This window comes from Salmo salar, chromosome 06 (assembly GCF_965601325.2).
Source record: "Salmo salar chromosome 06, fSalSal1, whole genome shotgun sequence".
In the NCBI taxonomy this organism is placed as follows: domain Eukaryota; kingdom Metazoa; phylum Chordata; class Actinopteri; order Salmoniformes; family Salmonidae; genus Salmo; species Salmo salar.
This window is the reverse complement of record NC_138296.1, coordinates 47,354,258-47,369,247: the sequence shown is the minus strand read 5'-3', so window position 1 is coordinate 47,369,247 and position 14,990 is coordinate 47,354,258. Positions and strand designations below refer to the sequence as shown.

The following is a 14,990-nucleotide window of genomic DNA, read 5'->3' as shown; positions in this document are numbered from 1 at the left end:
TCTGTGGTGCAACGTGGCGTTGGTGGATGGAGCGAGACATGATGTCCCAGATGTGCTCAATTGGATTCAGGTCTGGGGAACGGGTGGGCCAGTCCATAGCATCAATGCCTTCCTCTTGCAGGAACTGCTGACACACTCCAGCCACATGAGGTCTAGCATTGTCTTGCATTAGGAGGAACCCAGGGCCAACCGTACCAGCATATGGTCTCACAAGGGGTCTGAGGATCTCATCTCGGTACCTAATGGCAGTCAGGCTACCTCTGGCGAGCACATGGAGGGCTGTGCGGCCCCCCAAAGAAATGCCACCCCACACCATGACTGACCCACCGCCAAACCGGTCATGCTGGAGGATGTTGCAGGCAGCAGAACGTTCTCCACGGCGTCTCCAGACTCTGTCACGTCTGTCACATGTGCTCAGTGTGAACCTGCTTTCATCTGTGAAGAACACAGGGCGCCAGTGGCGAATTTGCCAATCTTGGTGTTCTCTGGCAAATGCCAAACGTCCTGCACGTTGTTGGGCTGTAAGCACAACCCCCACCTGTGGACGTCGGGCCCTCATACCACCCTCATGGAGTCTGTTTCTGACCGTTTGAGCAGACACATGCACATTTGTTGCCTGCTGGAGGTCATTTTGCAGGGCTCTGGCAGTGCTCCTCCTGCTCCTCATTGCACAAAGGCGGAGGTAGCGGTCCTGCTGCTGGGTTGTTGCCCTCCTACGGCCTCCTCCACGTCTCCTGATGTACTGGCCTGTCTCCTGGTAGCGCCTCCATGCTCTGGACACTACGCTGACAGACACAGCAAACCTTCTTGCCACAGCTCGCATTGATGTGCCATCCTGGATGAGCTGCACTACCTGAGCCACTTGTGTGGGTTGTAGACTCCGTCTCATGCTACCACTAGAGTGAAAGCACCGCCAGCATTCAAAAGTGACCAAACCATCAGCCAGGAAGCATAGGAACTGAGAAGTGGTCTGTGGTCACCACCTGCAGAACCACTCCTTTATTGGGGGTGTCTTGCTAATTGCCTATAATTTCCACCTGTTGTCTATTCCATTTGCACAACAGCATGTGAAATTTATTGTCAATCAGTGTTGCTTCCTAAGTGGACAGTTTCATTTCACAGAAGTGTGATTGACTTGGAGTTACATTGTGTTGTTTAAGTGTTCCCCTTATTTTTTTGAGCAGTGTACTTGCATACTATGGTTTGTACAGATGAATGTGGTACCTTCAGGCGTTTGGAAATTGCTCCCAGGGATGAACCAGACTTGTGGAGGTCTACAATTTTGGTTAATTTCTTGGCTTATTTCTTTAGATTTTCCCATGATGTCAAGCAAAGAGGCACTGAGTTTGAAGGTAGGTCTTGAAATACGTCCACAGGTACACCTCCAATTGACTCAAATTATGTCAATTAGCCTATCAGAAGCTTCTAAAGCCATGACATCATTTTCTGGAGCTGTTTAAAGGCATAGTCAACTTAGTGTATGTAAACTTCTGACCCACTGGAATTGTGATACAGTGAATTATAAGTGAAATAATCTGTCTGTAAGCAATTGTTGGAAAAATGACTTATGTCATGCACAAAGTAGATGTCCTAACCGACTTGCCAAAACTACAGTTTGTTAACAAGAAATTTGTGAAGTGGTTGAAAAACAAGTTTTAATGACTCCAACCTCAATGTATGTAAACTTCCGACTTCAACTGTACTTCCTGTTTCCATTGATCATCCTTGATGTTTCTACAACTTGATTGGAGTACACCTGTGGTAAATTCAGTTGATCTGACATGATTTGGAAAGTCACACACCTGTCTATATAAAGTCACACAGTTGACAGTATATGTCAGAGCAAAAACCAAGCCATGAGGTCGAAGGAATTGTCCGTAGAGCTCTGAGACAGGATTGTGTCGAGGCACAGATCTGGGGAAGGGTACCAAAACGTTTCTGCAGCATTGTAGGTCCCCAAAAACACAGTGGCCTCCATCATTCTTAAATGGAAGAAATTTGGAACCACATACTCTTCCTAGTCCTGGCCGCCCGGCGAAACTGAGCAAATGGTGGAGAAGGTCCTTGGTCAGGTAGGTGACCAGGAACCCGATGGTCACTCTGACAGAGCTTCAGAGTTCCTCTGTGAAGATGGGAGAGCCTTCCAGAAGGACAACCATCTCTGCAGCACTCCACCAATCAGACCTTTATGGTAGAGTGGCCAGATGTAAGCCACTCTTCAGTAAAAGGCACATGACAGCCTGCTTGGAGTTAGCCAAAAAAGGCACATAAAGGACTGTCAGACCATGAGAAAAAATGCTCTGCTCTGATGAAACCAAGATTGAACTCTTTGCCAAGCGTCACGTCTGGAGAAAACATGGCACCATCCCTACAGTGAAGAATGGTGGTGGGAGCATCATGCTGTGGGGATATTTTTCAGCGGCAGGGACTGGGATACTAGTCAGGATCGAGGGAAAGATGAACAGAGCAAAGTACAGAGAGATCCTTGATGAAAACATTCTCCAGAGTGCTCAGGACCTCAGATTGGGGCGACCTTACAACAGGACAACGACACTAAGCCCTCAACCAAGACAACGCAGGAGTGGCTTTGCGACAAGTCTCTGAATGTCCTTGAGTGACCCAGCCGGAGCCCGGACTTGAACCCGATCCAACATCTCTGGAGAGACCTGAAAATAGCTGAGCAGCGACGCTCCCCATCCAACCTGACAGAGCTTCAGAGGATCTGCAGAGAAGAATGGGAGATACTCCCTAAATACAGGTGTGCCAAGCTTGTAGCGTCATACCCAAGAAGACTCGAGGCTGTAATCGCTGCCAAAGGTGCTTCAACAAAGTACTGAGTAAAGGGTCTGAATACTTATGTAAATGTGATATTTCAGTTTTTGGGGTTTTACACATTTGCAAAAAATCTCTAAAAACCTGTTTTTGCTTTGTTATTATGGGGTATTGTGTGTAGATCGATGAAGAAATAAAACTATTTAATAAATTTTTGAATAAGGCTGTCACAAAAATGTGGAAAAAGTCAAGGGGTCTGACTACCTTCCAAATGCACAAATGCATACAGTAAATTACAAATTGCTCTCATTAATGAAGAACCCTGCGTCCATGGAAGTGTTCCTACACATACATATGTATTACATAATACAGTTTCTAACCTACAATTTGTTTCCAGGACTGTAGTTCCTTGACTTTTGCAAACCAAATCATCGTCTTACTTTTTAATTTAAAAAAAAAAAAGTTTTTCATCCGAGTACTCGTGACGGGTGCGGAAACAAAACAGAAACATGCAGAATATTTTGAGTGGTTTTATTAATGGGTAAGATTTATACCTGTGTGTGAAAGTAGATTACATTTTGGTTTTCTGAAGAGAACATGCTTTTTGGCCCTACACTGTCACTCAGAGCTGACACTAAAATGGTCAGTTTATAAAATATATATTATTTAACCAAGCAAGTCAGTTAAGAACAAATTCCTATTTACAATGACGGCCTACCCCGGCAACGCTGGGCCAATTGTGCCCTGCCCTATGGAACTCCCAATCACGGCCAGATATGCTACAGCCTGGATTTGAACCAGGGACTGTAGTGACACCTCTTGCTCTGAGATGCAGTGCCTTAGACCGCTGCGCCACTCAACTGAAGACACCCCACTATCCTTCAATACCTTCAAATAATATTTTTGCAGGAATCTCCTTGCGAATGATTTTGCCGAAGATTGTATCTCTGAGCTACAGCAATAATCTGTTACTATTGAAGGGGCTATTATTACTGTCAGCGTGTTCTTTCAAATAAGTTCATTTCATGGTCAACGTGGACTCAGTTACTCAAACTATAAATGGATTCCATAATTAATTAACTTTCATACATTGTTTTTCATACGCATAAGACCTAATCCAAGAAAATGTGCAGCCTTGGTCATTGGTCAGTACGAACTGTTACTCCCACTTTAGTCCTAAGTGAGTGTTGTGACGTGTGGCTGACTGATACATAGCACAGCCCTCTAAATGCTCGGTGATGTCTCTCCAACCCAGTCCCAGACAGAAGTAGAATAACAAGATTGGTACTACAGAAAAAGATCACACAAAGGAATTCAAGTAAGTATTTTTTTATATGTAATTCCTTCATTCCATAAATTTTTTGGAAATACAAGTCTGGATATTGTTTTTCATACGCATACACTCAAATTGAATTTTATACATTTGTACCCACACATTTATAACTTTGCACCTTAAAGCATTTCATCTTAACAAAAAAATATATATTATACACATTTTTCAAACATTTGAAGTAGGCCTATTGATGTTTGTAGCTAGATATTTACAAATTTGTACAAACTCAGTTTGCACTATGAATAAAGTATACAACACTGCATATATTTTACTAATTATTTACAGTCATGATAAAACAGAGCAGATGGTTTTAATATGCATCTAGCAGCCTCTTGGAAGGAACCAGGCCTAGCTGGACATGTGGGGTAGAAAAGCCCCATGCTGCTTTTGGTTCACCTCAACCGACAAGTGGTCTCTGGCCCCCTCAGACTGGCTGGTGTAGAGGGGGCACTTGTTCTGGGCAGTTTTGAGCTGCGACCACCCCAACCTCCACCCCAAATAATTTATGTAGAGGGCTTTGTTTCCCTCCTCTCCATGGGTCTTTTGGCCTTACCCCTATCAGTTGTCAGTCACTGTCTCTTGGCCATGTTATTGGCTGAAGCGCACATCAGTCAACTCGAAGGCGGGCGGGTGTCCCTGAAGGGGGCAAGCGAGCAGGCGAAATCAGATCCCCTGTCACCTCCCCAACTTGCCCCACCCCTTAGCCACCCAACCACCACTGTCTGTGAGGTGGAGATGGGCGACGAGTCCAGACGGGTTTTCTTGTCATCAGCGGTGACATACTTATGCGTCGATGCGGAAGGACAGCAGCTTCTCTGAATGCATGTTGTTGAGTGTGCGCAGGTCGGGCATCTTGAGCAGCAGCTTGGTGAAGCGGGAGGCGTCACAGGGGTTGCTCTTGCTGACCAAGGCACGCAGAGCTCTGATCAGAGACTCCTGAAGCAGCTCCACTGAGTTTAGGTTCTCGATGCCTGAGCGATCTGAAAGAGGACAGAGAAGAAAGCGAGCACCGTTAGACTACTTTACACTTTAGTACAGACCATTAATATGCCATAATAGTGAGTGATTTTTTAAGTTTCAAGTGTCATCGTCAATGTTCCCCGTCATTTTTTCCGGCACTAAGCAAATTTCAGGTCTGCTGAGCGCAAATTTGAACATTGTGGAAATTCTGTGCAACTTCCAGCGAGTATTTACTGTGAATGCTGAGGCTGTACCCACTTTAAGTAACAGTTTCAGACAGTGGTCAAGCAGTCTACTGTGACTATTTGATCATAATGTAGGCCTACCAGATTGGCATACCTTCAAAAACAATGGAAAAATGCATTCCATAACATTTTAACATGGAAATGGCTGTTCTATCATTCAGCCGAAAATAGCAGCCAATGTGTGGTGTTCAATGTAGGCATACATTCCATTAGACTTTTGAAAAAACATGCAGGGCTTGACTGAAAATGTTGTATTGTTTGATGAAACCACTTTACAAAATATTACAGTGAATCAGACAAATGATTCTACTGCCTATTGGCTATTTAGCTTATTTAATACTCTCTCAAAATACAACACTGCCCCTTTAAGACACAAAAAAGCACTTTATCCAACTCCCTTTTCAAGATGTCTAAGAATATTCACGTTTTGTGTTCTTGTAGGAAGCAATCACTCCCCCATTGTTAAATAGAAATGATCTATAACTGGGCTAATAACTCACTAACTATCAAAGGACAAGTGAACAAGTGTACACAAGTGGCTGCATGCATCTCTTGCTTTGATCTCAAAACAAGTGAATCTACTCATGACCGCTCATGCTGTAAACACAGTCCAGTTCAAAGTGAATGCCACAGATCCATATATGGCAATATTTGCATATAGGCCTACTGCAGCTCTGATTGGTTATGCCGCACCGGTCTGTGTAGAGTATGGGCTGAGTTGTGCGTGTCAACACAATAGAATCCTACTCCGATGCATTCGGCCTACAACAAAATCTCTTGCATAGTTTGTTTTGTTTCGGTATGTTGCATTTAAAGTGCAACTGTATCCTGGACTTCCTGACGGGCTGTCCCCAGGTGGTAAGAGTAGGCAACAACACATCTGCCACACTGATCCTTAACACTGGGGCCCCTCAGGGGTGTGTACTAAGTCCCCTCCTATATTCCCTGTTCACCCACGACTGGGTGGCCAAACACGACTCCAGCACCATCATTAAGTTTGCTGACGACAAAAAAGTGGTAGGCCTGATCACCGACAATGATGAGACGGCCTATAGGGAGGAGATCAGAGAACTGGCAGTGTGGTGCTAGGACAACAACCTCTCCCTCAATGTGAGCAAGACAAAGGAGCTGATTGTGGACTACAGGAAAAGGCAGGCCGAACATCAACAGGGCTGTAGTGGAGCGGATCGAGAGTTTCAAGTTCCTTGGTCTCCACATCACCAACAAACTATCATGGTCCAAACATACCAAGACAGTCGTGAAAAGGGCACGACAAAACCTTTTCCCTCTCAGGAGACTTAAACGATTTGGCATGTGTCCCCAGATCCTCAAAAGGTTCTACAGCTGCACCATTGAAAGCATCCTGACTGGTTGCATCACCGCCTGGTATGGCAACTGCTCGGTATCTGACCGTAAGGCGCTACAGAGGGTAGTGTAAATGGCCCAGTACATCACTGGGGCCAAGCTTCCTGCCATCCAGGACCTATATAATAGGCGGTGTCAGAGGAAAGCCCATAAAATTGTCAGAGACTCCAGTCACCCAAGTTATAGACTGTTTTCTCTGCTACCAGCAGTACCAGAGCGCCAAGTCTAGGCCCAAAAGGCTCCTCAACAGCTTCTACCCCCAAGCCATAAGACTGCTGAACAATTAATAAAATCGTCCCTGGACAATTTACTTTGAACCCCCCCTTTGTACATTGCTGCTACTCGCTGTTTATTATCTATGCATAGGCACTTCACCCCCACCCACATGTACAAATTACCTCAACTAACCTGAAACCCCTGCACACTGACTCGGTACCGGTGCCCCCTGTATATAGCCTCGTTACTGTTATTCTTATTGTGTCACTTTTTATTATTACTTTTTATTTTAGTCTACTTGGTAAATATTTTCTTAACTCTTCTTGAACTGCACTGTTGGTTAAGGGCTTGTAAGTAAGCATTTCACTGTAAAGTCAAATCAAATCAAATGTATTTGTCACATACACATGGTTAGCAGATGTTAATGCAAGTGTAGCGAAATGCTTGTGCTTCTAGTTCCGACCATGCAGTAATATCTAACAAGTAATATAACCTAACAATTTCACAATAACTACCTTATACACACAAGTGTAAAGGAATGAATACGAATATGTACATAAAAATATATAAATGAGTGATGGCCGAACAGCATAGGCAAGATGCAGTAGATGTTATAGAGTACAGTATATACATATGAGATGAGTAAAGTAGGGTATGAAAACATATAAAGTGGCATTGTTTAAAGTGGCTAGTGATACATTACATCAAGATGCCAAGATGCAGTAGATGGTGTAGAGTACAGTATATACATATGAGATGAGTAATGTGGGATATGAAAACATTATATGAAGTGGCATTGTTTAAAGTGGCTAGTGATACATTACATCAAGAGGCAAGATGCAGTAGATGGTATAGCGAACAGTATATACATATGAGAGGAGTAATGTAGGGTATGAGAACATTATATAAAGTGGCATTGTTTAAAGTGGCTAGTGATACATTTAATTACATCAAGATGGTAAGATGCAGTAGATGGTATAGCGTACAGTATATACATATGAGTTGAGTAATGTAGGGTATGTAAACATTATATAAAGTGGCTAGTGATAAATTGATTACATCAATGTTTCCATTATTAAAGTAGCTGGAGTTGAGTCAGTATGTTGGCAGCAGCCACTCAATGTTAGTGATGGCTGTTTAACAGTCTGATGGCCTTGAGATAGAAGCTGTTTTTCAGTCTCTCGGTCCCCGCTTTGATGCACCTGTACTGACCTCGCCTTCTGGATGATAGTGGGGTGAACAGACAGTGGCTCGGGTGGTTGTTGTCCTTGATGATCTTTTTGGCCTTCCTGTGACATCGGGTGGTGTAGGTGTCCTGGAGGGCAGGTAGTTTGCACCCGGTGATGCGTTGTGCAGACCTCACTACCCTCTGGAGAGCCTTCCGGTTATGGGCGGAGCAGCTGCCGTACCAGGCGGTGATACAGCCCGACAGGATGCTCTCGATTGTGCATCTGTAAAAGTTTGTGAGTGCTTTTGGTGACAAGCCGAACTTCTTCAGCCTCCTGAGGTTGAAGAGGCGCTGCTGCGCCTTCTTCACCAGGCTGTCTGTGTGGGTGGACCATTTCAGTTTGTCCGTGATGTGTACGCCGAGGAACTTAAAACTCTCCACCCTCTCCACTACTGTCCCGTCAATGTAGATAGGGGGCTACACTTGTTGTATTTGGCGCATGTGACAAATAAACTTTGGTTTGATTTGATATTGCGTTAATTCGATCACAATACCCACAGTAAATGGAAACGTTGATAGTGTTAACTAACGGGGAAAACTCCAGAAAGTTGAGTGAAGTTCAATCTCGTGCTTCTCTGCGCGGGCTGTTATTTCTTCTGCGGGGCAGTCCCGGTGGAGCTGCGCACCTGCGTGCAGCTTAGAGTGAACATTGGTCATGGTGATTTACTGGCAGGAGAAGTACAGTACTTTCGGTCTGACTGCTTAGATAGGTTGTTAAAGTAATAAGGCTTCTCGTTGTTCTTACCTGCAGACACTAGCACTACAGCAGTGAAGAGACCCAGCTCCTCGGCCGTGAGCTCCAGGGAGTTGAGTTTCTCGCTGAATTCAAACATGGTGTCTAGCAGGCCTCCCATACCCATGCCCTTCAGGGCCTCCAGGCTGTAGGTGGCACCAGAGATGAAGGTGACAGTCTGCTCCTTCATGTTGAAGAGGGAGGCAAAGCGCACCATTAAGACCTGTAAGACAGAAGAATGGGAAAAGTAAGTGAGTGGTGAGTCATTGTATCTTCTCAAGCTGTGAGTATTTTTGTTTATCTCTGTGTGAAGTTTCTTTGCATATCTGTGTTTGCACACATTTCACGGATGCCTACCTCAAAGGTGCCGGCCTTGAGCAGGGTGACTTGGTCGTTCTCAGAGAGTGCACTGAACCCTGGAATGTGCTTGGCGAACTCCACCACCTCACGCACAGCCGGCGTGAAGCTGAGCGAGAAGTCTTCCCAGATCTCCTGGGGGGTCTTGTTGGGTTCGTCTTGGGGGCACATGTTCATTGGACATGCCTGGAGGAGCGAGGAGAACCGTAATCAGCATTTTCCTATATGCTATGACTACCTGCCACTATTATTGACAATCTTTGACATCAAGATCTTTTCTATGTTGCCACTCTGTTCAGTGACTCACCAGCACAATGTCCTTGTGGTTTTTCCATGGGAAGTTCTGCCCCTGGGGAACGCTGCTGGTCTCAATGCTTTGGTGGCTCCCGAACAGGTTGGTGTTGTGGAACTGCTTGCCATTGTTCTGGTGATGTCTGTCAGACATGGCCTGGAAGCCATGGTGCTGGAGGGCCACGTTGTTGTTGTGGTGGTAGATTGTGTTGAGGCCGTTCTGATGGTAGCCAGCAGGGCAGTAGTTGGAGCCCCAGTTGTCCACCTCTCCGTTATGTTGTCTCGTGGACTCGCCCAGCTTGTCGTGGGCGTAGACGAAGGTCTCACGGTGCGCCCGGGCAATGGCCGTTATGGTGCAGTCCACCCCAGGGCTGGGGCACAGGGGTGGAGAGCTGGCCAACAATGGCGGGCTTTGGGTGGATGGTGGGGGCAGAAGGGAAGCAGGAGCTTGTGCTGGAGGACAAGGGGAAGGGGCAAAAGGCAGGGCCTGAGGCTGGGGTGCCACAGTCAGACCCGGGCAGGGAGAGGAGGAAGTGGGAGAAGGGGGAGAATTGTGAGTCAGGCTGGCCAGCTGGAACTCGTTTTGCATGTTGTTCATGTTGTTCATGGCGCTCTGCATCTCTGCGAGCATGCGCTGCTTCTCACGCTTAGGTATTCTGCCAAAGCGAACAGCTGGGGAGAGAGAAAGAGATACGTGGAGTCAACAGTCCTAACAGGGATGAGAGTGTAACAGATCTATTAGACCTTATGTGGCTATATGTGTCATGTTTTAGTCTGTGAAGCTGTACTTACCATCGCGGGACATGCCCACGGACAGACACTTTTTGAAGCGGCACTGCTGGCAGCGGTTGCGGTTAATCCTCATGATGGTGCAGGTCTCGTTCTTCAGGCACTTTTTGTACTGGATGTTCTGCTGGATACTGCGTCGGAAGAATCCCTTGCAGCCCTCACAGGCATGGACACCATAGTGGAAGCCTGAGGCGACGTCTCCACACACTTTACACAGCAGCACCATCCCATTCAGTTCTTTTGCAAACATAAAGAGTAGAACCGACAATGAGTCCAAATTCCAAAAACACTTAAAGCTGCAGTTCCAGCAGTGACAGATAGGGGTGCACAATTTGGATTCATATAAAGGATTGGGGTTCTGGTAAGGGGGTCTACTCACTGGTAAGGCTTGCCACGGACTTGCTGGTGGAGCAGCGAGAGATGCTGTTGTCATTACGACCCCTAGGCCTTGGGGACCCTCCGGAACCGGAAGAGGAGTTGCCATCATCACCATTGGAGGAGCTGGAGCTGCCGCTGCCAGAGTAGGCATTGGAGAAGCTCTGGGAACCATTGGGGGAGGGAGGGAAGGAGGCTCCGAAGGAGTTCTCACTGTACATAGACACCGGGCTGGTGTGATTCGGTGAGCAGCCACTGGAGCCAATGTAGGAGATTACGCCCCCTGGTGGACAAAATAAAAAGCGAGAGGACAACTTCTTAGAATGGATGCATGGTTTAAAAACAGTGAGATCATTTGATTTGTCACATTTGGTGCTTTGTTCTTTGACTCTCTAACCACTGGACATCAGTTAACTGACAGTGAGGGCTGATGGAAACTAAAACAGAGGAGGTAAAGAGGAAGAGGGTTAGAGAGAGGACGCCCACTGGTTAGGATTGATATTGTGCCCATTCATGTTCACTGACAAAAAAATGAGGGGGCAGCTGCAACTTTGTATCATTCTGTACATTCCAAATGTTCCCTTAGCTACCCAGGACAGTTATGCAAGGGAACTGTGGCAATGTTAGGATAACCATAGCAACAGAGTGGCTGGGGAGAGTCCAAGAAGACAAGTGACTGGAAAAGAACATTGCTTTCCAGGAAATGTTGGCAGGAATGGCTGCCCTGACTGGCTTTCCGTTTATTTTTCTAGTTCAGAGGTCACCACTCTTATCAAAACAGAAGCCCTGACTACAGAGTACATTTATAGGAAGCCATAAGGGCAAGATTGTCCTGTGTGGGTTGTGCCACGTGAGCAAGCATCACCTACAGGACATTATTTACATTATGGAAGAAGCTATTGCAGCATGGAAAATGAGCACGTTCTTTTTGGATGCTGCCCAATAGAACAGGCAGCGCTATTGCTGTTGTGCAGTCTCATTGGCCAGACATAGCCACCCACAAGAGTGGATTTAGATACTCTTGCGCTCTCTCTCTCTCTCTCTTTGTTGGAACTTTCCTGACAACTTTCACTTGCCCTACTTCCCTTTCTCTACAACTCTCCCTTTTCACTCTCCTTGAAACTCCCTGTTCTTCTCTCTCCACACCCCCTCCCCTCTGTACTCTATCTTGCTCATACTCTGTTTCTCATCTCCCTCTCTCACTTTCATTCTCTTTCTCCCTCCCGCTTGTTCTAATCCAGCTGTCTCGGTTTCTCCCGCTGTGAAGGCTAATTCTCACAAGTTCCGTCCAAGGATCACGTTTCGCCACAGCTGGCCACCCACACACCAACTCGTGCCCGGTCGCCGGGGGTGCCACGCACAAGGCTACCGGGAATGGCTAATCGCTTTTTAAATGCCAAATGGTGTGCCCTGCCTTTTGCCACTTACAGCGTCCCTGCCGAAACCCGAACCTACAAAGCATATGCCCAAGACTTTCTGCACTTCCTGTTGACTCCAATTAACCTGTGCTCTAATACCAGATCAACAGTATTGTGTTGTTGTTAGGAGATAATGTGTTGTTGTGAGAAGATGATGTGTTGTTGTGAGTCGATAATGTGTTGTTTTAAGGAGTCTTTGATACCTTTGCAATACATTTTATTGGTGTTGTTGAGGCTTCAATTGATGATGTCCTTGAAAACCGTCTTTATGATTTAATTTCCCTGCATTGATGGCAAGCTGCCCACCTACTGTATGTTTGGGTGGGGCCTATTGAAGGATGGGATCATTGTTTTGTGCTTAACAAAACCAAACTCCATACTTCTGTTCTGTGAGCCTGGCACAGGATGAATTCCAATTTCCTGAGTGAGAGAATGTTTGTCTGTCCTGTTCTTTTCTTTTTGAGACATTCCAATCTCAGAATCCAGCCAGCCAGGCAGCCCTGGAGGAGAAACATAATTCACTGTGGAAAGGAACATAAGGTCTTAAAGGGTGACTGTGTCAGGTGTCACCACAACACGTGTACTTCCTTGTCCTGCATGTTTCTATAGTATTAAGGCTCCTCCCTCTCTCTCCACCTCATGTTTTCACTCCCTTTTGCTCTGTCTTCCACCTCCTGTCTTTCTATCTCTAAAAAATGTATTACCCACAATAACCAATCAGTGAGTGAAAAATAAGATTGCTTTTGTATCAAAATCAATTACCTGCCATTTAAACCAACCCTTGTACAGTCAATGTGAAATGAATAAAACACATCAATAGATATAGCTATGAATATTGAATTAGTCTTAGTGAGTAAACATACATTCAGAGTGAAGTATTTGAAAGAAATATAATAATACATCGAAAGCTATGCATGGGAGAGCCATAGAAGGAAAACAGGCTGGGCTGTATACTTGTGTTGCTCGAGGAGCAGCACTAGAGCAGGCTGCCTGGAGTACATTCTAGTCACGCCCTTACACAACGTGCGCGCTTCCAACTTCAGGTTATTCAACGAGACTGGCAACCTAAAAAAATAAAAAGACTGGCAACCTGACTGGCTGTGCAATACACGCCCATAGAACACACCAACTGTTTCTAGGACAGCCTCACGTTCCCTCCCGTTTAGCGCTATCCATGGTACCCAATAGACAACTCATTCCCACAAGATACTCTCATGTAATTTACAATATACTTGCTGAATATAACCCGAAATGCTTGGTATCTATCTATGTTTCCACTTTGCTATGTTGTAGCTGTACAATATCATTTTATGTATTGAAAATGCATTTACTCTGAACCTATATTCAAATGAATGAACCAATAAATGCTGTATTAGACCTACTATCGCCTTGCCCTAATAATAATATAATAAAGGTAAGCCCAATATTTTGGACATTTTAGATATCGAAGGGGAATGTCCCAATCACCCTGCAAGTGTTTGGTTATGCCTGTGTAATTATGTCAGAAACAACACATTATGATGCCTTACGTAAATGTTCGTGTCCCACTTTTCAATATAACACGTGACTGAATGATGTCCGGATCGAATCGCAAGAATTACACCGGCCAGCTATCCAATAGCAGTGCACACATGGCATCCAAGACTGCGTCACCCATGGGACTCTGACGAGCAATTATGTAATGAGCTTGCTCTCTATACCAATGGAGATTGGTGGAGAACAGTGAATGAAAACAAAACGCACATGGCTAGCTTGGCGGGCCATGTGAATTGGGCAAAAACATGCGCGGATGTCTGCATCAAAGGGATGTCTGTCCACCTGACATGACCTACTTCTCCCCGAACTATTTTAGAGCACTGTGTCTTAACCCATGATGTTCTACCTACCACATGTACACCATTAAACAATGTATAGTATTTTAAATACTTCTTGATACAACATTTCTTCATTTTACTTTTACTGAGGCCAGTAATTCGACCTTGACAATGACGGTTATGTCGAACGGTTGGGGTAAAATCTATAGACTACAGTGATGACAACACACAGTCATCAGTGAATTCAAAATGCACACTGTATGAGGAATAGGCCTACTTCAAGTCTCGTCAGTCATGCACTGAGGTTTGGCATGAGGAGAACTGTACAGAGACCCATTGAACTTTACCCCATCTAGTGCATCACAAGGATGATTCCATCAGCCACGTAAATCCCATACAAAAGTGGCTCTACTTAATCGACAGGTGTACATCAATACAATACAACTCATCATCGATTTACGCATTGCGGACTGATAAACAACAAACTGTAAAGAGCTTCAACAGACTGCACATAAGCCAGGTAGCCAAAACAATGCGTAAAACACATTTTAGCCCCAAATACGGTATTCATTACACACGCACAACAAAATAATCCTGAATATTTACCTGTATTGTTGTTATTTGTGTCCATTGCTGTTGTTGCCATCCTGAGCTCCAAAACATTCATATAGATATCGGTGAAAATAGAAAACAGTTTAGGAAAGGATAATTTCCCTTCTGGCGAGGTTCTTGGCAAAAAAGCAGGTCCTCTATTCTCTGTTATAACGATGTCATTATGTAACTATAATAAAAGCTCTGTTTGAGTTCGAATACTCATTAAAATACTTAGAACCAAGGTTAATAAACTATACCAAAGGATGCATCTGCTATCGAGCAAGTTCCCGCGTAATGTGAATCACTTCTCTGTGAGCACTGCCAGTGAAAAAAATTACGAAAAGCGTCTATGCTGTCACAGGCTCTATCGGTGTAGGTCTGAACCGCAGTTTCCAAGTCGGCCTGGTTTTGCTCAGTCTCCCTCATCCCTAGGAAAGGAACAAGGACGCACTGCATGCATGGCCGCACGGGGCTGAAAACGGGACCATGTGACCCCCGGG

General features: G+C 45.2%; 1 protein-coding gene across 1 annotated transcript; it reads right to left on the bottom strand.

Annotated features, from left to right (window-relative positions):
- Positions 1-4,085: 4,085 nt before the first annotated feature.
- On the bottom strand, positions 4,086-14,976 carry LOC106607496 (nuclear receptor subfamily 1 group D member 1). The gene is made up of 7 exons (XM_014204497.3): positions 14,503-14,976; positions 10,669-10,947; positions 10,293-10,526; positions 9,517-10,172; positions 9,210-9,395; positions 8,865-9,075; positions 4,086-5,085 (listed from the first exon to the last, which is right to left on the bottom strand). The coding sequence occupies exons 1-7, from the start codon at positions 14,561-14,563 to the stop codon at positions 4,889-4,891; spliced, it is 1,824 nt and encodes a 607-aa protein (XP_014059972.1). The 5' UTR covers positions 14,564-14,976; the 3' UTR covers positions 4,086-4,888.
- Between the last annotated feature and the right edge of the window lie 14 nt (positions 14,977-14,990).